The 22,208-nt window shown below is 44.2% G+C and overlaps 1 protein-coding gene across 4 annotated transcripts; it reads right to left on the minus strand.

The window, feature by feature from the left end:
* Positions 1-523: 523 nt before the first annotated feature.
* Positions 524-20,896, minus strand: PAQR3 (progestin and adipoQ receptor family member 3). 4 transcript variants are annotated; one of them, XM_047719641.1, is made up of 7 exons: positions 20,513-20,896; positions 17,062-17,224; positions 12,249-12,404; positions 9,179-9,376; positions 6,498-6,588; positions 3,389-3,563; positions 524-755 (listed from the first exon to the last, which is right to left on the minus strand). In XM_047719641.1, the coding sequence occupies exons 1-6, from the start codon at positions 20,695-20,697 to the stop codon at positions 3,421-3,423; spliced, it is 936 nt and encodes a 311-aa protein (XP_047575597.1). In that variant the 5' UTR covers positions 20,698-20,896; the 3' UTR covers positions 524-755; positions 3,389-3,420. The 4 variants fall into 4 exon arrangements, with proteins under 4 accessions (XP_047575597.1, XP_047575596.1, XP_047575595.1 ...); XM_047719640.1 differs by lacking the exon at positions 524-755 and adding an exon at positions 812-1,451; XM_047719639.1 differs by lacking the exon at positions 524-755 and adding an exon at positions 812-3,113.
* Between the last annotated feature and the right edge of the window lie 1,312 nt (positions 20,897-22,208).

The raw sequence follows: 22,208 nt of genomic DNA on the forward strand, positions 1-22,208 counted from the left end.
GCTCTTTATATCCCCTTTTAAGGTTATAAATGATATAAAGGATATAAATGATGCCAGCTCGGGCATCATCGGTAAGATGTAGTTAGTTATTCTCATAGTGGAGTTTTCTGTAGCACATTTACAAACAGCGGCCTCCGCCACAGACGGCCGGCACGACTGTAGTTACACGTACGTTCCGGACAGTTTCTGATCCAGACTTCGCAGCTGGGCGAGGGCTTTGGTGGCTGCCATTCCTACCCTCTAAGGCGAGAGCTGCCACTTTTCACTAGAGACCATTACCTCCTGCTGTCTCCTGTCCCTTGCCAAAGTGTTTCCTTAAAGGTAGTTTTGGTTTTGGGTCACTCCCTTACTCCCTACTCAGGACGTATAGGGAATTTCCGGGGACATCGGTACCAACGGCCTCTGCACCTCTTCTGAGGACACACAGTCACTGTGGTGATGCTGGGAAAACGACACTCCGTCCCTACCCCGAACAGCTGAGCTCTTTCTTCACGCCTTTTGGCAGGGCTGGGACTACCCAGACGGACGACTTCAGGTGGATACACATCACTCAGCTCGGCCGCTGGCAGGAACCCAGGAGTGCAGGCTTTGCCCCCTGACCTTGACTACAGGGCAAAGGATCGCTCTAGGGAGGTACCTGCCGAATGGCGTTGCACAGCTTTATGCCAGTCGGTCACAATCTTCAAATCGGTTACTCTGTTCGGGCAGGATGCCAACGGATGGGACAGAGATTCCCTGAGTCTTCATTCCTGATTCTAAAATACGATTTTGAAGCCGTTACGTATTACAAAGAATGACAAGCAGCACGTAATACCTTTAGTAAACCGGTTTATTTACATCACACGTATTTGCCATGCAGCTTACTGAATTGCACTCTGTGTCATAACAAAAAAGACAAGCACTATCTTTTGAAAATGGCTTTATATAGAAAGATAATTGCCTCCAATGAATTAACTACAACCTTATAAATCACAATAGACAGTTTAAAACCGCCACGGATAGTTTTAAAATGCACGTGTAAAGTCTGTAGGTAAACAGCTTTTCTAGTTTACACACTGTAAAATTAAAACCAGTTTTTTTAGTATGGTAGCTGAATAGTGTACTTTTAATCTTATTTTAGTAAATCTATAAAACCAAAAATAACTTAAATATACATTATTACAAGGCTCAGATTTGTAGGCAATTTTTAAATATTCTCTCATGTTAACAATGTCTTACAAATTTTGCCAGTAGTGCTATGCACACAGTAGGTGGTCAGTAAATGCTGACATACAGAAGTGTTTATAGTTGACAGCAATCCACACTCATCCATTCATTTCCTACTTTATAATAAAAGATTCTATAGTAAAGATGAAAATGAGAGAGGATAGGTTCCTTACAATATTTAACATTTTCATAAAAAGATGACATGTTCCCATGGTAGAATTCTCCCTACAGTCAGACTTGTATGCCTTTTAAATTAAAAAAAAAAACCAAAAAACAGTCAAACATAGTATGCCTTTTTAATCCATTAATTTGGATGGCAAGTATTAGATAATTCATACACTCTCTAACAAAAAACCAGGAATGTTTTTAAAAAATTTAGAGAAAATAGAGCTTAAAGTTCAGTGTTTCTATTTTGAGAAGATTTTATAGTAAAATGGTACCAGGCCTAAAATAACTAGACTTTTCTATTTTTAAATTAATTCTAACTATTCTCAGTGTATTTTATTGGGCCAAAATGACAAAATATCTTATTTAAAATCAACAATACCACGTTAGACCCCTAAGGGTTGTTTTGGGGAAAATACATCCTATTATCATTACAGCAAAGTCTTTTTTTATCACTCAGCATAGGAATCAAATTTCTGGCCTTAGGAGGCAAGGTAGCCATTTTCAAAGTAGTGTGTTCATCATCATAATGGTACAATACAGCGCCCTTAGCCTACTGGGAAGATTCTCTGTGCTGAGATGCTAGCATGGGGAATTTATACTCCAAAAACACTACACCGAAAAGAAACCAAAATTTTACAGATATATAAACTGAGGCACATTAAAGTAACATCCCTAATATGATACAGAAATGGCAATGTGGAAGTAAGCTTCACCCTCAATCAACACTAATTCCGGTGCTTTGAAGCTACACCAGTATTTAAAGCAACTCATGTGAACCCATTAAGAAATCTGGATAATATTTTATATCCCGATGAACGTGTTTTTGTGAATGCGTCCAAAGGGATCTAATTTACACACACGAAAAGACCAAGGAATGAGAAGAGCATGTATGCTGGGGTGGTGAGATCTATTTCTTAGGCATATACAATAAAGATATATAAATGCTTCAGGCCCAAGTATGAGATCGTGTTTACCAACACTCTGCACTGTCAGTAAAATGCTCACATGCGCATAAACAGGGAAAGACTAGAGTACGGGGGAATAATCCTGTCAACTGGGGCATCTACGTGACTTTGTTCTAAGGCTTAACGTTCATTTCAGGGTCAACCCTGGGCCATCTGGACTCTGTGGCCTTGAAAGTAGCACCCATGTAACTGGGAACTCCCACCCATCAGGAAATTTAGTAGGAGTGCAAATTCAGAGAGGTGAAACTCTTATTTTGCTACAGGAATTTTGGAATGAAAAATCTGTAATCACTGGCAGGAGTGCCGTTATTATATGGAACTGAGTAATAGTCCTTGAAATTAAAAAGCTTAAAAAAAAGCGGAAAAGCCTTAGCTATCAGACCACAGAATTTGTTGCCTGATCATATCTTCAGTTTTTAATGTGATTCTTATCGGAGGGGAAATGACGATGCAAGTTCTTTTCCTCTTAATGCCTCTCTCAACTCAGGGGAGGGAAGGTTTAAAGTTTTTGTTCTAGCAAACTAACAAATCCAACGTTCCTAAAGAGAAGGGAGCCTACAGCTAAAGGAAATCATAACTTAAGTGCCAGTTTCTCACAACCCGTGTATTTAAAGGCGAGTGAGGACTCAGAACGGCACTCCTGGCTGTGCTAAGCACAGGCTACTGCAACCCTGGCCTTGAGGAGGCACTTCGACTGGATCCACTACTGTAAGTATCTTCTATTAAAGGAATCACACAGGATGACTCCGTTTTATAATGGAGGTGAAGGCCTTCCTAAGGAAATGAAGCTGGTGTAAAGTAAAACTAATACTCTTTCTACACTGGTTTCACGATCATCGTTCTAATTGTCAACTAATTTTCACTTTCTGTACAAGCAGCAAATTAGTAGTTTTAAGGGCTGGAAAGCAGTTATTATTACAGATTCCCAAGTATATTCTTCCATTTTTATAAAGTATTACTCATGATATATTAAATAGGAGGATAGAGGAAAAACTAATGTGAACCTTAGAAACAGTGGGGTGGACGACTCCCTGTGACATATTGCTTACCAACCGTATACAGCAGGCGGCCATACCTGCATTCACAAATGTGAAACATAGTCCGGGCATGGCTTGCTGTGTCTGTACTGCATGACGTACACTGTAGACTGATGCCACCAATATAACATCACTACTGCAAGGACATGCCATATCTGGTGGCTTGATCCGAGGTAGTTTAGTTGTCCTAGAAGGGAAGGCAGAGACACAAGAATATTGACTAATGTTTTGATATTAAAATACGAATATATTTTTATCTCTGGACTTGGAAATAATGGCTTCGCAGCAAAAAGATTTTGGCAGCGTCAGAGCACCTGGAGACTGACAGGAGATTCATTCAAACCCAAAGTTTTTTTTAAAGGATGAATTCATATTTGGGTCTACTTTAAGGACACTGGTGAATTCTGGAAATACTATTCCAAATGTGTCTTCCAAACTAATTTGGTTAATTTCAGGAATCTGATTTTTCGTCTCCCCGGTCTCATGTGTTACTTATCTGGATATATGTGCCATGGACTAATCCACAAAATGTAATTAGTATGGCTTCATCGTTACTGAGGTTGATTAGTTCACACACACACACACACACACACACACACCTTACAACTATTTCTCTTTGTGCTTAAATTCCAAGGGGATTAGATAATTGACACGCGAGAAGCTTCTTGAAAAAGAACAAAATAAATGAAATCCAGAGCTGTAGAAATTTAGATTAACTCTCTTTTCCTTACTGATGGTGCTTCTGTGGTCATGTCATGTAAACATACGCAGTCACCATTCCTGTCTCTTCTTACCAAGAGGAAGAGCACAGTGCGTAGATTTTAAACTGTAAGTCCACACAATCCTTTCTGTGGGGCTTCCTAGCCTTTTTTGGTGCCACGGTGTACTGTGACAGTCTAGTGAAACCCACAGACTCATTTTCAAAAGCACAAAACACAGAGGATTACAAAGAAAACTGATCACATTATCAGATAAGTAGATAAGTATCATAGATATATTCAATTGTGTTCATGGACACCTTTGGGGATCCTTGGACCCCGTCAGACACCATTGTGCTGTTTCTACGTTTGTGAAGATGTAACTGAGCTGAAAGTAAGTTCTTCAGTGTCAATCTGTTGATTTCCTAGTAGTCAGCCACCATTCTCACTGCTGCACGGTTCTCTCTACAGCCAGGTCATAAACGGGGACTGGGGAGACGTGGTAGATTTCTAAGCCACTCATTCAAAAGCATCTGAGCTATCACTTTTATCCATGAAGCTTTTCATCTCGTAGGGTCTCCGGATGTCTGCTGCTCCCACCCTGCCCACACCGCCACACACTCAGCTCTATGGGGGCACGGTTTAAGTCAATCTCATCTGGGAGAAATGTTAAGTTATGTAACATTTGACCTTTTACAGGGATCCTATGTTAGACAACTGGAAACTTCCGGTATGAAAGTTCTGGCATAAAAAACTTCTGGCATAAAAATACTATGGCTACAATTATGTAATGTAGAAAAATGTCATGGTTCAGTTCATGAAAAAATAAGTAATAAAAGGGGCGCCTGGGTGGCTCAGCGGGTTAAAGCCTTTGCCTTCGGCTCAGGTCATGATCCCAGGGTCCTGGGATCGAGCCCCGCATCGGGCTCTCTGCTCAGCGGGGAGCCTGCTTCCCCCTCTCTGCCTGCCTCTCTGCCTACTTGTGATCTCTGTCAAATAAATAAATCAATAAATCTTAAAAAAAAAAAAGGAATTATTAAGGTGCTACAAAAATGTATTTTGCTAGAACCGTTTCCTAAGGAAAATTGTGGCTTTCCCTGAAGGAGGGCCAGTCTTCAATGTAGGGTCATGTCCCACTTATGCTCTGGAATCCGAATGTTTACCCTCAGGTTCTTCTTACTCTTATTTAAAACTTACCGGTGACAACCAAGTTCACGGAAGAAAGCCTGTGATCTATACATTCTCCAGATCAGGGTTTCTCATCCTTTTCCTTTCCAACATGCATTATGAGTAGCATAATCCTATCTTCAATTCACTGTGGAAGACATTCTTAACCCAGGAAGGAGGGACAAGTCTGCAGTTTGAAAGTGAACACTGTCCTACGTCTAGCTCCTCACATCAAAAAATCACTGCTCTACGCACTCTGTTCTCTTGACTCAAGCCAAAGATCCCTAGACTTCTGTCACTGTGTCCCTTACCCAACTGCATCCTCCACTTCCGGGACTGAGGTCAAGGAAGGACCATCACAATAGTTGCTGACTCGTACTGAGTGCTTACTACTCGTGAGGAACTTGCTAAATGGTTCATGTACACTTTCTCATGTAATCCTCACAACACCATGAGAGAAAGTATGATCTCCAGACTCAGATGAGGAAATGACCCGAAAAAGCACGAGTAATTTCTTTAGCTCGTGCAGCTAGTAAGAGGGTGACGTGGATTTGAAGCCCAGCAGTCTGACTCCAGACCTACGTTCCTAAACAAGCAAATACAGATTTTGGACAACATTATTCATTCCACCCAGTGTCCTCTTAGTTATTTTCTATCAAAGGTGGTTTTTTTTTTCTGGACTGAAGAATCAGGGAAATCTGTCCTTCTATTGAGGTACTAGCTTGTGTATATCTTGCAGACGTGAAGACCCTTCACTTACGTATTTTCCCTTTAGCACTGGGTATTAGGAAGCTGAAAGGCAGATTGGCGGCCTTTATCTACTTTTAGAAACTCAGAATGGATATATGGTGAAGTGATCCTAACCCTGGCTTCTTTTTGTTATCTTATTTTCCTCTCTTTTCTTATTTCTTGTTTTGTGGATCTCTACATACATAAATTATTTTTTAAGTTGAGTTGGTTTATAAAGAAGTCAATGGTAACTGATAATTAGTATTCCACAAAAAAAGCAGAGTTTGGGAGTCAGAAGACTCCTAGCTCTGTCACTAGCTCATAATCAGGAAATGGTGGTGAGCTCATCTACTGCACTCGAGTTTGTGAAAGTCCTTTGAAAGTTAAGCTTTTAGGTAACATTTGACAATAGGAGAGCTGTTCTGTAACCAATAACATTGAAAAAAACTAACTTTTGATACTGAAGCATATACTTCTACCATATATTTAGAAGAAAGTCGCGAGATCACCATGAAAGTGATACTTACCTGGAAAGTACCGCTCTGGAACTTTGGAAATGTAGAACAGGAAAGCCAGAAGAGCAATCACATACATCACAATTACACGGGGTGCAAAGTCCTGAAAAGCAAAACATTTTTTCACAGATCTTTTTCCTGTGACTGAATTCCTCATTTATTAGGAATCTAATTCACAGATTAGGTAGAAGTCATAGGTGGAATTTAACCTTGTTAAATCTTAATTGTAGATAGTCTCCAATTATGGAAATCTTGTTCTCACTGCTGTAGGAAACGGGTACTAGGCTGGCTTCGTCCATGACTCTTGGTTTTGGCTCCGGTCATGGTGTCAGGGTTGTGAGACTAAGCCCCTGTGGGGCTCCCTGCACCCCGCAGAGTCTACTTGGGATTCTCTCCCTTTCCTTCTTCCTCCCTGTAGGAAATGGCCCGCAGAAGTAGAGCGCAGTGCTCTAACGGTGAGGGCACTAAGGGAGCCAGAACTGTACCACGGTTGAAGGTCCTAAGGACACCCCAACTAGAGGTGTGCGGGTGGAACGCGTATGGGGACTGGAGGTACCAGTGGAATAAGCAAAAACTGAAGATCAGGGGCGCCTGGGTGGCTCAGTGGGTTAAGCCTCCGCCTTCAGCTCAGGTCATGATCCCAGGGTCCTGGGATCGAGCCCCACATCGGGCTCTCTGCTCAGCGGGGAGCCTGCTTCCCCTCTCTCTCTGCCTATCTCCTCTGCCTACTTGTGGTCTCTGTCAAATAAATAAATAAAAATCTTTAAAAAACAAAAACAAACAAACAAACAAAAAGAAATAAAGACAAATTACTTCTCTCTACACATAGTTGACAATTATCCTGGCCCTCCTGAAATCCTACATTCTTAAAATAATGAACATGAGAACACAACCATACCCTGCTTCCCAGAATTAACCCTTCTGGAACTTTTCATCTTTGTTTAAGTCTCTCTCTCTTTCCCCATCTTTTAAAAATTACAGCATATTGGAGAATTTCTCAGGAAGTCTCCCTCTGCTTCTTCACTGGAATGATCTGTGATCACATTAGATTTCTATCTTTCAGAACCACTCTTTTCCTCAACCATATTTCTATTGTAAGATTTCTGAAACCAGGAAAGCACCCATATTTTTCTGAATTTCTCAAAAATCTACTGGCTCAATAGGTCTGGTTCTCTTTCTCATTATAAGCTTAAAAGGGATGTGTTTATGTCATGTCAAATTCTGGTCCCTTCTCTGTCAATAACCAGTTATTCATTTCGGGTTAGAATTAAATCTAGAATTGTAGTTCACCATTGTACTTTCTTAAACTTATATTCAGGGAATTAAAATTGGCAGAGAAATGAGGTTTTCAGTTATTAGGATCACTGAAGTTCATCACCACTGTCTCACTTTCTCCCAATTTCTTAATGTTATGAAGAAAGCATCACCCTGTTCTCCAGCTGACAAAGTGGCTGGCCAAGTCATAGCACTCGATTTGCTAGATCACAGAATTTCCTTTCTTTCTAGTTTTTTACCCAAATGCTTTCCATCATGCTGTTACCAACTTCATTCAAGCACATATAAGCCTACTCTTAGTTCTGTCTTCTAAAAAATATGTGATCCTTTTGTATAAAACCTGCAGTTAAATCCCCTTATTCCAGAAAAGACCCCATTGCAACAAGTGTATTACTTCTGCTAGATTTCCTGGCATATTTACTGATGTTAAAAATTCCTTTTTTTAAAAAAAATATATTTTTTTATTTATTTGACAGAGAGAGAGAGATCACAAGTAGGCAGAAAGGCAGGCAGAGAGAGAAGAGAAAGCAGGCTCCCCGCTGAGCAGAGAGCCCGATGCGGGGCTCGATCCCAGGACCCTGAGATCATGACCTGAACCAAAGGCAGAGGCTTAACTCACTGAGCCACTCAGGCGCCCCGTGATGTTAAAAATTCTTAAGTTTACTCTCAAGTGCTTTCTTAAAGCATTTTTATGTGGATCTCTGAGATCTTAAGTCTTATTTCTAATCCCTTTCTCCAGAATATGGAGGCATTCTCACGACTTGCCCCATAATACCTACCTCTAAAAGCTCTTCTTTTACTTGCCAGTATGTTGTCCTTGGTGGGTGGGACATGCTCTCAGGGCTCCAGCTACCAATACAGTATTGATTTTCAAATCTTGATCACTAGTCTCCCAACTGTGACCTGAATTCCAATTCCATCTCCACCTTTACGTCCCACAGGTGCCTCCAAATCAACAGGTCCAAGGAAAAATCTTTTCCAGCTCCTTTTCCTCCCCCAATTCAATCAATCCATCCATCCCTCCATCCATCCATCCATCCATCCATCCATCCATCCCTCCTAGTTCCACATTTGTGTTCTCACTGGCATTACCTTTGCCGCAGCTAACAAAGCTGGAAACTTAGAAGTTCCCCTGCACTGGTAAGCACTTAGGCATTAATACCCTGAGGGTGGCAGAAGGAGAACTAAGAACGTATCATTTCACATAAAGACATCTTAGAAAAACGCAGCAGTTACACTTCTCTTTCCTGCAAGGCATGCTAATTTATAAAGATGTGAACATGAGGGCATTAATATGCAAATATAAGCATTTTCTCAAATGACAGAGACCCACCCACCTGGTCTGATTACAGTACTTTACCCAAAATGAATACAATGGAAAGGACAAAAAAGAAGAACATCGACCCCACTCAACCCACCTGTACAATAGGAGCCCCGACGCCTCCATTGAGCCAAACCCAGTGAAGCGTAGGGATCACTCCGTACCCCGAGATGGAACAGAAGATGACAGAGCGCAGCCTGTGCCACTGCTGCGTGAGGTAACTGGGGTGGGTCTGTGCGAGGAACACGGCCAGGACCATGGCGAGCGCGGTGACCAGGTACACCTGGCGCCAGTACTGGGCGGAAGGAAACCGAGTTTCAGTTGTCATGCAACGTCAGAGAAGGAAAGAGCCATTCCGGGTTTTACATTACACATTCCAAACTTATTTATGTTTTTTTTCCCCTTTCTAAACATAATTAACTTCCTTCCTTAAAACACCACGTGCTCCACACGGCCACTAGGTTTCTCAGGATGACAGAGCTGGCAGAAACCACACTGATGCACACAAAAGCATTTTTGGAGGACTGTCACATGCCAGGGACGATTTCAGTCCCGCAGACGAAGCTGACGAGGACGCGGACTCTCCCAGTGGGTGAGCTCACAGACTGTGGCAGGGCAGACACCGACAGACGGTTAGAATCGTCAGGACCCGATGAGACATGCTGTAACCGAGCTGGGACACAACGCTGTAGAGCCCCGGGGGTCGGGGGCATTTGCTCCCTGCAGCCGCGAATAAACGCTCCACAGAAGAGAGAGGGCGTCTAGGCAGATGCTGCCTGAGGAGTACACACGACTGCGTGGGAAGGGGGAGTCCTTGAGGCAAAGGAACAGCACGTGCAGCGGGAACGGTTCGAGAAGCAAGGCTGAAGGCAGAGTCCTGTAAGGCCCGGGACTTGGAGCTCTAACGCGCCGGCGCTGGGGGAGGAGCGGGGTCTTTAAGGATGAGGACGGGCCTGCTTCTCGCACTGACTTACTAGGTGACGCTGACATCGGTGTGAAGAAGAAAGTGGGGATGGGAAGCCGGCTAGAAGATACTAGAATAACCAACTCAAAAAGAGAATGGAGGCTTGGATTCCCGTTGAACAAGGAAGATACAGATGTGAGCAGCAGAGTCAGGAGACTTTTTAGAAATAAACTCAGATCTTAATGGCTGACGGGATGTGTGAGAAGGCAGGAGAGGATGGCCAGGCCGTCTCCATCATGAAAGGCCATGCACACGGCCTCTGCTCTCGGAGCAAATGAGCAGATAAGGCAGGTGTGGTGTTTGCGTGGCGGGGGAGGGAGAATGGGAAATCATGAATGTGCATTCTGAAACACGTTACATTTGAAGGGCTTACAGAGTGTCTGGGTATCGAGATGAGCAGCTGAAGCTCAAAAGCCAGCACCTCACGGGGCAGAGTTCTTACGCTGGGCTGCAGGGACCGCTGTGAGACTGGAAGCTTCCTGAAATGGCACGTCAAACCGTCTGGTTCACCTGTACCCACACGCACACCCCCCAAATGAAGGGTCCCGAGTTGTCGATCTCACTCTCAATGCAGCCTGCACCCCTTCGAAGACAAAGAGCCGCTACAGCAACTGCGCACTCGGAGCACTCGGAAATGATTAGGCCCCAGAGGAAAGAAAATGATTTTCCTTTAAATGATCATTAGCTCTGGTGGTTCTCTCTTCTCTTGGTAACCGAGCTTTTCTGAAAAGAGATTTAGTCCTACTACCCTCCTGAATTATTGGGTATATGTGGGAAAAAGTAAACAGAAATCAGGTCAGCTTTCAGAGAAAGACTAAAATAAGTAAAACAATTCAAATATGACATGACTGCACTCACAAGCTCCTACTGACCAGCTTATACCAAATTTTCTAAGATATAAATGGTTTCCAGCAAAATGAGTAAGTGAAACCTGAGCAGATACGAACAACTTACCATTAAAATCAAATCAATTTACAAGGTTAACTGCACATATATTTAATTAAATGCTTATGTTCCAAAGTAATTAGGCCTAAAAAGCAAATGGCTCATATGTTAAGTGGCTACAATCAATAATTCTCTTACTTCAAACCAAATTTATGATTTTTCTCTTTGCTAGTTTTACACTTTAGCTCAGTTATCTCTATTATTGTGCAGAGACAAAGGTCCCACTTAGGAATTCTCAGTTCAGAGGGATCCTGAGCTACAGCCGATCTTCCCAGGACGCGAAGGCTGGGGAGGACGGCTTGGAGCACCTGTTACATGTGAGGGCCCGTGGGGAGGAAGGCTCCGGTCTTTTGCGAACAGGACTACCAGCACCTAGTACGTACACTGCCCCTGCACAGCTCTGTCCTGGCTCTGAAAGGGAGGGAACTAAAAGACAAAAGAAAATGAAAAGGGTAAGGGTAGGCGAGCAGGAAGAAGAGAGAACAGAGCTGATGAGGGCTTCCGGAATGGGAGGCCTTCAGAGGTACAGGGCCCAGGGGAAGACTGTTTACCTCCTTGGTGGGGACATGAGGTGATGGGACAGGATTATATTCCGCAGTTTGCTGGGCCAACATAATCCGAAAGCAGTGTTTCAAATGCTGCTTTGCACAGGGCAACAAGTAACTTTTGTGACTTCAGACTCCAAAGCAGAGTTGATCTCTACCTCAGAAGAGATACCTATTTAAGTCACTCATCACCCAGCTGGTCTGTCTCCATGCTCACCTCCAAATAGAAGACTAAAGAAAGGAAAACGTATTTCTTACGAAGAACTTAGTCAACATGCTCACAGACAAGCCCTTTATTTTTTTCACTGAGAGAGGAGTAAAGGATCAGGGGAAATGGAAAGCAGCAGGCAGCTTCATAATTTTATCAAGCACTAACTTTAACTTCAGCTCTATAAACATAAAAGACATGTAATGTGCATCTGAAGAATCATGTAGTTACAGGGATTTAGTGGAAACATTAATAACTTAGTGTTTACATCCATTTTCAGAAATAATCTTTATATATTTCAATGGAAAATCAGTAAATGAGTTTGGATCTAGTAACAGATATTAGAGATCACAGGGACCTTCTGAAAAATTAGTTTATACATATATAAGACTCATATTTCTTCTATAAGTTAATTATGTGTTTATTCAGAAGTTCAAAGGAACCATGGCAAGAAAACAGAAGACCTACTGGAAAGGTAGAATGTAAAATGTTTTAAGTTACTTACGTTATTACAATAAAATGCATAGAACACCCCAGAGACGTAGCATCCCAGTATTCCAATAGAAATTCCTGCATAATCTAATGCCATCCATCTTCGACAGGTTTTTTCTGATCGATGGCAGGAAAAAAGATGATAGCCCACAGAGCAAAGCATGCAGACCTATGGACAGTAAAACGAATCTCAGCAAAGTGAAACAAAAAGGAATGAAAGCAACTCGTGTGTGACATTCAGTGAAGTGGTTAGGTCAAGTCCAGGCTTTCTGGCAAAACAAACTTGAACCTGGACTCTGGCTTTGTGCCATAAGGTAAGCCATGTCACTTTTCTAGGTCTCAGGTTCCTTATGGGTAAAATGAGGCTAACAGTAATAAAGAAATTTAAAATGGTAGCTGTTTTATAACATAAAATTTTAAATAAGTAGCACAGCAGTGGGAAAATGATATAAAGTCAATGTTTTTAAAATATTGAAGCTTATTTGGATTCACGAATGAGTTTCCTTTTTAAAAAGTACCCACGAGAAGATCAAAGAACATCAGATTGTGTGATGTAAAACCATAAGGTCCTCCTACTTAGCTACTCCCCAGCAGTAGCTCCTGATCACATGTGATACGTGTCCTAGATATCTTCATCGAATGTATCGAACACCTACGACCTACAAGTCCACACATCCAAACACATGCTATATACTTTTTAATCAAATGGAATCACATAATACATTCTGTTCTACAATTTTGCTTTTTACGCTTAAGACTTCCCATGTCCATATGAAATTTCATTGTCTACAGTCAACTTTTGGGATGTAAGTTATGCACAGCTTTGTTGTGTCCAAGAAAAAAATAACGGACTTATGCTGACTTTTTATGTTGCCAAATTGAGAGCAAAGCTAATGCGATTCGGGCAGCTGCTCTGAAGATTGATAAGGCTTCCAGGGCTGAACTCCCTTCAGCCATTAAATACCTGCTGTGTGTCATACACTGGGGATACAAGGGTGAGACCTCTACGACAGACAGGTTTTCGGGAAACAAGTGGACAAATGAGTGGTGCTATCAGAAGCCACAGTGTGAAAACAGAGGCGAGAGGGGCCTGGGTTTGTGGGTGTGTGTGTGCATTTGTTGGGTGGGGGAAGTGGCGGGGAGAAGAGCTTCCCAGAAGGGCTGCCACCAGAGCTGGATCCTGAAAGGCGGTTCCAGCCGTCATCTAGAATAAACACAATACAGGTGGCCCGGTGTGTACTGGAGGGGCCACGGGATAAGCAGAGTTGAGAGACAGAACCATCAAGGAATGCTGTGTGGCCCTTCATAATACAATTATGACAGAGAGTTTTAACGTCAATATTATGGACAAAGTGTGATACTATTGAAGATTTTAAGTGCAGCCTTACAGAAAGGCTGAGATGGGAGGTTACAGGAGTAGCCCTGGAGAGCAATGACAAGAGCCTACTAAGCCAGTGACAGCAGGGGTGCAGCAAATGGCACAAAGTAATATGAAGCATAAATGATAGGAAGTAGGTCAAATAAATGTTTTGTAAGCAGCTGCTCAGGTAGAAAAATGGTCAGCTAGCTAGTCTACAGTCTGGTCATTAAACAAACCTAATCAGGCCCCACAGCTCCAATATCAATACTCAAAACAACATACCTAGCCACAATGTCCTTTCTTGTCCACAGTCGGAAGTCTTCATCAGTCTGTGGCTTAGGCTAGGAAGCCCACAAATCCGAGTTCACTGACCCAATGAAACACAACTCTCGGAAGTTTGGTTATTGTTTTCTCAGATTACCTTTGAGATTAAACACCGTTAAGTCTAGAGGACACCACGGTGTGTATTCTTGTTGACAAGGAAAGATCTCATTGTCACAATGCTGAGTGACACAAAAAAGCAAGCAGAGATGATCACAGCTCAGAAATAGGTAGCCAGGTAGATGGGAGGCGGCTGTGCATACACAAATGCCAAATATGGCTACCTCTGCAAAGTGGAATGGCTTTTACTTTTTTGCATACACTGTTTTGTTTGAATTCCGACGTGAGTATATTTTATAGTAATACTAAGAAACAACAATAAGGCTAATTTCATTGGGAAAAGGAAAACAAAGAGAAAAGTTACACTTTTTAAAAGGAAATTAAAATACATAGTGTTAACAGAGAGCACTGAGTTTTTAAAAAGTAAACCTATACTTAGTATCTGTTCTAAAAGAACAGAAATCCATTAAAATTAAAAGAAATCCATTTTAAAAGAAATGTGTTATTATCAGAATTCCTTAAAAAAAAAACTGAAAAATTATCTGGCAAATTGAATTTAGATAATAAAGTTTTCTGGAAACTTTCCTTCTGTGGACTATCTCACTCCATCAAGGCAGAAAGATAATTGGAGGGTGACATCCTACATCTAATCTCCTTGGCATGATAACCAAATACTTTTCAAATACTTTCAGGTTCCTGCCTCCCTCCAGCCTCATCCTTCTCCATTCTCCCACGAGCCAACCACAAAGGCCAACCCCTACCAGTCCAGAAACTGTTGGATGGTCTCTTGCTTCTGGGCTTTTACATAAACTAATCTTATCTGCTTAAATCCCTGCCTCACTCTCCCTTCTGCCCTCCTACCTAAGTGACTCAATCATTAGGACAGGCTGGTTTTGTTCAGCACTACATTCATGACGCCTAGCTTAGTGCCTGGCTGTAGATTATGGAACTTAATGCAAATGAACTGAATCTAGGGAAAGGCATTCCTGGATTCTACTCTTCCCTAAGTCCGAAAGACCTCTGGGAAAGTTCAAAGCCCCTGAAATTTCATTCTACTATTCAGGATGTACTCTTATTAAATCTGGTTCATGGGAAGGTACTAAGCATATAATAAAATAGTAGAAGTGAAAGAGAAAAAAATATTGTCTTTTAAATTAAAATTAAATGTAAATCAATTATTTTCTTTTTTCCTTTTTTGAGAGAGTGAGGGGTGAGAGAGAAGGGGAAAGTGAGAGAAGGAGAGGAAGAGAGAGAGAATCCTAAGCAGGCTCCACACCCAGTGCAGATACCCAACGTGGGGCTCGGTCCTAAGACCAGGAGATCATGACCTGAGCAGTAATTAAAAGTCGGACACTTAACTGACTCAGCCGCTCAGGAGCCCCTAAATGTAAATGAATCTTAATTTGTGGTTTACCATGCCGCCTGCTGACTCTAAGAATTTGAGAAAACTGAGTCCACAAGTTATAAATTTAATAAAATAAAAATAACGGAGATGGCAGTTTTCAGTTGGGAAAATCTGCTGTCTTTAGTATCTTGCTGCCTTTAGCAACTTCTGCAGTGTGTAACAAAGATCACTGCACTATTTTACCGTCCTGCTGAATAATCCTGAGCAAGTCACTGTAACATATTCTGGGTTTTTCTTCATTGGCAGTTGTAATTATTTGTTTTTCTGTTCTGCAATGCATTGTTTTGTTAAACCAGTATGAAGATTAATATGCTTTCCTTGAACTAATGTCAGTTGTGGCTGGATGGTGAAGGAATAAAGGGCAGGCCCAGGGGTAGAGGAAAACATATGGGATTTTCAAAGGAGAGCCTACTCATATAATTAACAGGAGAGTATAAACCAGTTTTGCTTATTAATGGTTATTAAGAGCATCTTAGTCTGTAAGATACATCTAAAAATTAAGGTATAAAGAAATTGATTCATTTCCTTTTTAAAACCAGAGATGGCGGCTAAGAGAGGTTTAGGCTGCAATGAGGACAAAATGAGTATTCTTTAAGTATAAATAATCAAATAATAATAACAACGAAGATACAAGAGTATTCTTTCCCTAAACGAAATTCAACATATTATTCCAAAAACTAGAATTAGGAAAAAAGGGGAAGGGTGATGTTCCCAATGTGTTCTTAGTCTTTTGACACCGAAGTGTGAACTTGAGTTGAATGATGGTCTGAAATTAAATGATGTCTCATGAAAGCAACATCTGAGCAGCTGAAGTCTGGCACAGAAGCACCTTTCGCACAGTAGCCACAGGTTAACTGCCGGAAGTGCTGGCCTGCATTTGCAGGAAGTGGGGAGGGGGTGACAGCTTTTAATTTGTATGTTTTCTGTACTCTCTGAATTTTTTTTTTTTTAATTTTAAAAATGTCAGCAGGATTTCAGCCCACATTTGTTTTCTTCTTTAGAATTGTTTTTAAAACTATTCTATAGAACTTTTAAAGGAATTTTACCAATCCTTGAAGAAAACTGAAAGTGCTAGGGAACTAACAAATACAAAAGGTAGAAAGGAGAAACTGAAAGCATTTGAAACCAGGCAAGCATAAAAAGACCAAAGGAAACGAACACTAAAGCAATAGAAAAGATCACTACTAGCAAAATAAGACATTCAAATTAAGACAGATACATTTATATATGTATATAAATTACATAAATTTATTAAACTTAAAGATAAAATTAAGACAAATACAGAAATCACAGACATATAAGTAAGAAAAAGATGGGAAATCTTCTGAAAAACGTTTTAAGCAGTAACTAGTGTTCTATCTCAGCCAGAAAATAGAGTACAGAGGTTCCTATCCCATTATTAGTCTTAAAACAGAAATCTCTAAAAAGGGAAGGAGAAAAGGAAAGGCATTTTCTCAATCTTTAAAATCTACTGGATTTCAAGTATACTCTAAGAGTAAAGCCCAAATATACTCTCATAAAAACACTTTTGCTGCTTGTACTATGGAAATGAATAAGCTAACCTATGTGCTATTTTGGGGGCTCTTTAAATCAAGTGGTGGCTGTGATGTAAGATCACTTGCCCAAGCTTGTCTGACTAAAGCTCTCTTTATTAGTAATAATGTTTCTGAAATGACTTACCTGGAAGCAGAAAAGACAAATAGAACAAATTACAAAATCTTCTCTGGACGCGCTTGCCGAAGGTAATACTGATGTCATGTCATATATTCCCAGGGTAAAGAAGAGGAAGAAACCCAGCAAATGACTCCAGATGTTTACGGTCTCATTAGATAAAATAAACAAACTGGAAAACAGACAGACATGCATCTCAGATTCATACTGGCTTGCTCACCATCAGCATTTAGAAGGTTAGGGACAGTTTTGGGGGCAGTTATCCAACACTCGCTACTTGAAGCCCTTAACCCTGTCTCTGCCTTTGTAAATAGGATTTCTCGCTTAGTTTACATTCTTCCACGTCTCCATCAGTCCTGAGGTCTTGGAGCTTTTTGGGGGCTCACCTCTATTATCATATTTACTACTTCCTTCCTCCTCTGAGTTATGATGTATAAATTCCATCTCATCCTCCAGCCTATCCTCTCCCTATGGCTGGCACCATCCGTCTTTATGACACCACTGTCCCGGGCAGAGGACTTTGCTCAGATCGGATGCTAGGTGTCTACAGAAATGAATGTGCAGATTAAAACTGGATGTTCGCTACCATACTTTCATGCTCAAACGCAGGTATCTAAAAACCTGCTAAGTATAAGGTTAGCCACAAACTTAAAATACCTTTTCAGCACACACTAAATGTGAACGCAAAGCTAAACAGACACGAGAGAAGCAGAATAAATACAAACTGTTCCACTGGAAAGGCTCTTATGATAGGCATGCTGGAACAGCTTTGCTGTGGTTGTGTGAAACCAAACTAGTTCCTAGGTGGCATGAGTTTCTCCTTTTTAGGAACAATAGGTTACTTTGAGTATCGGTACCGTTTGCTCACTAAATGCCCAGCTGGTCTGAGCAGTCTTAGCGGCACTGGGTGGTGTAGACTGGACCACAGCAGCCAGGAGTCAAAAGGCTCACTGCCCCTCCCTCCACTCTCACCCTCAGCCACAAAGTAGCTCTGTGATCATAAGTCACTTAACTTCTCTGGCTTCCGCTTCTTCAATTATAAAACAAGGGAGGTCAATGAGATACTGCTACAAGTCCCTTTTAGCTCCTTCATTTTGTGAAATGTTTCTCTAACTATAGACAGAACGCAACTGATTATTGTTTAAAATTCTCTTGCATTTCTCTGGTGAAATCTAATCTTTTTGTTTGAATTAAGGTCTTTGACATTCGCTGGTTCACATTCCTTATTAATAAGCATCAATGTATCATTCTAACCTACTGAATTTGTAGGAATCACCACGGTTCTCATTATCCCATTTTTACACACCATAAACATAACAGGGTCTCACACTATCAAACGATCATCAAGAATAAAGTGAATCTTCTTATCATGAATTTTGGGCTTTATCCTGTATGAGCATCAAGTGTAAGGGCTACTAACACTGGGGCGGAGTGAAGACACAGGGATGTGAAGGAAGGTATTAACTACAGGACTAGTTTGATGGTCAGTACGCTGCTCTGCCTCTGCCTCAGAACTTTTCACTTTGTGAAACTCGGCGTGACCTGAGTGACTGAACCGACAGGCAGAACCTTGGCACGCTCCTTCCAACTAACAGAGTGCTGGCAGAACAGTTGTGACATGCAAAACCTCTCCTTACATCCAAAATCTGTCCTGGTCACTCTGACAGCTAGAAGAAGAGAGGGCAAAAGCTGACCTTGGCCAAGACCAAGCTGGTGGGAAGAGCACTTGGAAGAATATTGCCTGTGGAGAATCTGCTCTTACTCTGTGAGAAGTTCTGCTTCTCTGTTCAGCTTCAACATCAGTAATTAGGGTGGTAACAAGTCACCATTAATTGAGTGCCTATTAGGGGTCATGCCCTGTGTAGCATTTTATATACATAATGTCATTTAATTCTTACTACTTTTTGAAGCAGGAATTGTGATTACCCTCCTTTTTACAAAAGGGGAAAGTAAGATTCAGAGAGGTCAGCCCTTGTTCAAGGTCCTGAAATGGTTAAGTGGCAGATCGGGACTTTTTGACTCCGCAGCCCAAGATCAGAGCATTACACATATTTCACTTCTCAGTCCATGAGATTTGGACACTCGCATAAGAATCCAGAGGATTGCTGCTACATGGTAATAAAATACTTTAGGTAATTCACGACCTGCTGTGTCCTTGGGAACTTCACCTGCATAGCAGGGCCCGGCTCTGGTTTCTTGTATAGTAACTTATGCAAAGGAGACACTGGGGAGGCAAATAGTACTTAGGATTCAAATTGTGAAGGCCTGTGGGCCATCCACTGAGTAGGGATGGGCGGAATGTAATGTCACCTTGTGACGATGAGCACAAAACACTTTCAAGGCAGGGCAGAAAGATCTGGGGAAAGACCTTGCTGAAAAGAAGACCAAGAATCAGATGTGTGACTGCTTCCTGAGCAACTCAACAGCCCACATGCCAGCACAGAGTCTGTCACTACCACATCCTAGAACTAACCAATACCTGTTCCTTCATTCCCTTAAAATGGGGTTCTAGATTTAAGCACATATAGTGAGTTTTAACATAAATCTAGTCTAACAACCAGAACACTGATTTTTTGGTTTTGTTTTTTAAAATCCAAGCACTCAAGGGACTCAAGGTTTTAAAGGTTTAGATGATAAAGAGATTCCTTTCTTAGAAGTGCTTCTAGGGGGCTCTGGTGGAGGGTGGTGCCCATGACAGCTTCTCTCTGGTATGTCCTTTTCTTACACAGCGTTTTCCACAATGGTTATTATGCAATAGGGTAATCACTCTTAAATGTGTGTCACTGAGACCAAACCTTAGTAGTTTCACAAGAACAGGGCAATATCTGCAGTTCTGGGCATGGCCTGGTACAGGGTCTGGCACCTGGGAGGGGCTCCCCGTACCTGCTGAATGAATGAATCAGGGCTGCTCTGAGACATCTGTCCATCTATCTGGATACACACACACACACACACACACACACACACACGTGTGTGTATATAAATATTTACGCAAATGCCTATGGCACCGTGACCTGTGTCCTATTATATTAATACAATTTCCTATCACACGTCACATTGGGCCCGAAACACCGGAATTTCCACAGGGCTCATCTAAAAACAAACAAAGCTTGGGTGTGCACTGGGCAAGGACCACCCGGCCGTCGTCGTCGGGGAGGGGTGGGGTGAGGTTCCCGGCGGCAGCAAACGCGGTACAGGCGGCGGAGCGCCGCAGGGGAAACTGCTGCGGTGGCGACGAAGCCCTACTAACTGTCACTCGTGCTCCGTGGGCCAAGCACCGGGCGGGGGAAGAAGACAGGTAACGAGAGGGGAGACGCGGGGGAAAGAATGGGAGGGAGGCGGCAGGTGGGAACGCTAGGCTGGGGGCGGCGCAGGGACCCTCGACAAAAGGTGCGGTGGCGGGGAGGAGGGCTCCGGCGCCCCCCGCGGCACGCCCCCCGCGGCGGCGGCGACCCCGTACCTTTTGATACACAGCCTGGAGGGCAAGTAGGCCCGGTAGCCGTCGGTGATGTACGGGTTGTCCTTGAGCGACACGGGGATCTGCTCGTAGGTGTAGAGGCGGATGCCGCGGGGCACCAGGACCGGCCAGTACTGGTAGCTGCCCAGCTCGATGTAGTGCGCGCTCTTCAGCAGCTTCTGGTGCATCCTTCCCTGCGCCGCCGTCCCCGCTCCGGGGAGCTCGTCCGGGCCCCGTCTCCCCGGGGAGGGGGCTTCGCCGCCGCCGCCGCCCCCGCCCCGGAGCCCGGGAACGCGGCGCGAGGTCCTATGCTCCTGCCGCTGCCCAGGCCCCGCTCCGCGATCACACCCGCCGGTCCCCGCCGTCAGCTCCACCGCGCACCCGGCGGCGTCGCAGCCTTCTCTGACGTCAGCACGCCGCGGCGGGCCCCACCCCTCGGCCTCTTCTGGGGCGGGGCCGGGGGCGGGGCCGGGGGCGGGGCCGGCGGGACGCGGGAACGGATGCGCGCGCGGGGGCGTCCCAGCGGTTTCCGACACGCGAAGCCGAGGCGCCGGTCTGTCTTGGTCGGTGAGAGGAGCGCGGGGCCGTGCGGACGAGGACCGGCGGCGTTTTCTTCAGGGGACGAGGAGAGAGCTCGCTGGAAGCAAACGGAGAGCGAGAGCGGACTCCTCCCGGCTGCTTGGGGGGAATCCGCGGGGAGCGTCGAACGGACCCGGGTCCCCGAGCCGCGGCGGGAGCAGGAGGGCAGCTGCGCGGTCCTGCACCACGACGAAGTGTGGTCCAGTCCCGGAGGAGCCCCGGCGGCGTTCGGAGCGCCGACGCCGTCCCGTGTGCGTTCTCCGACCGCCGAGAACTGACGCGGAGACACACGAGACGGTCAGCACCTCCCCAGTGTCGCGAGCTGAGCAGAATCGCTTGTAGGTGTCCCCTCGGTTGATGAAGTCACAGCGGACGTGACACAATGCGCGCTGAACCGTAACGACGGCTCGAGGCCGAACCGGGCGGTGCGGTCGGGCGGGCGGGCAAGTTGCAGAGGCGCCCGGGGAGCCTGGGGCGCAGGGATTTCTTTTCTTTCTTTCTTATTTTTTAAAAGATTTTATTTATTTATATGACAGGCAGCGACCACAGGCAGGCAGAGAGCGAGGGGAAGCAGGCTCCCCACCGAGCAGAGGGCCGCACGCGGGGCTCGATCCCGGGGCCCCGAGCATGACCTGCGCCGAACGCGGAGGCCTAACCGACTGAGCCACCCGGGCGCCCGGGCCTTCCCAGTCAGTGTCTTTCCTGGGCACTGGGCCTGGACACGGGGGGAAGCGCGTGGTCTGTTCCTTGAAGCGGAAGCAGAAGGTGCTCAGAGGTGCCCGGAGGCCGAGGCAGCGGCTGAGCAGCGGCGGCGCGGGACGGTAGCGAGAAGAGCTGAGAAGGGCGGCGGCTCCGACCGCGGCGTGTGCCCGTGACGCCCGCGGCAGACTGACTCCCGTGCGGGCCGCACAACGTGTGCCGGCTCGTTCCCTCCGACTCACTCGTGTGGTTTAGCTGTTAGCTACGCACGCTCGGACGTCACGCGCTTAGAAAAAGGAAACGAACGGACAGGCCTGAAAAGCCGGACGTCGCCCAGCCCGCGTCTGAGGCCTGCAGACCGGGGACAGGTCTAGGAGCGCAAACGCGGAGCGCTCTTCCGCTCAGGCTGTAGGACAGGGGA

Source organism: Lutra lutra, chromosome 2, assembly GCF_902655055.1.
Source record: "Lutra lutra chromosome 2, mLutLut1.2, whole genome shotgun sequence".
Classification (NCBI taxonomy): domain Eukaryota; kingdom Metazoa; phylum Chordata; class Mammalia; order Carnivora; family Mustelidae; genus Lutra; species Lutra lutra.

Bases quoted from the DNA above. Each gene is read 5' to 3' on its own strand.
- PAQR3 (XM_047719641.1), bottom strand. From the start codon at position 20,697: ATGCACCAGAAGCTGCTGAAGAGCGCGCACTACATCGAGCTGGGCAGC. The intron at 12,405-17,061 runs GTAAGTCATTTC...TACTGTCCATAG, and splicing joins TTTGTCTTTTCTGCTTCCAG to GTCTGCATGCTTTGCTCTGT. The intron at 9,377-12,248 runs GTAAGTAACTTA...CCTTCCGCCCAG, and splicing joins ATGCATTTTATTGTAATAAC to TACTGGCGCCAGGTGTACCT.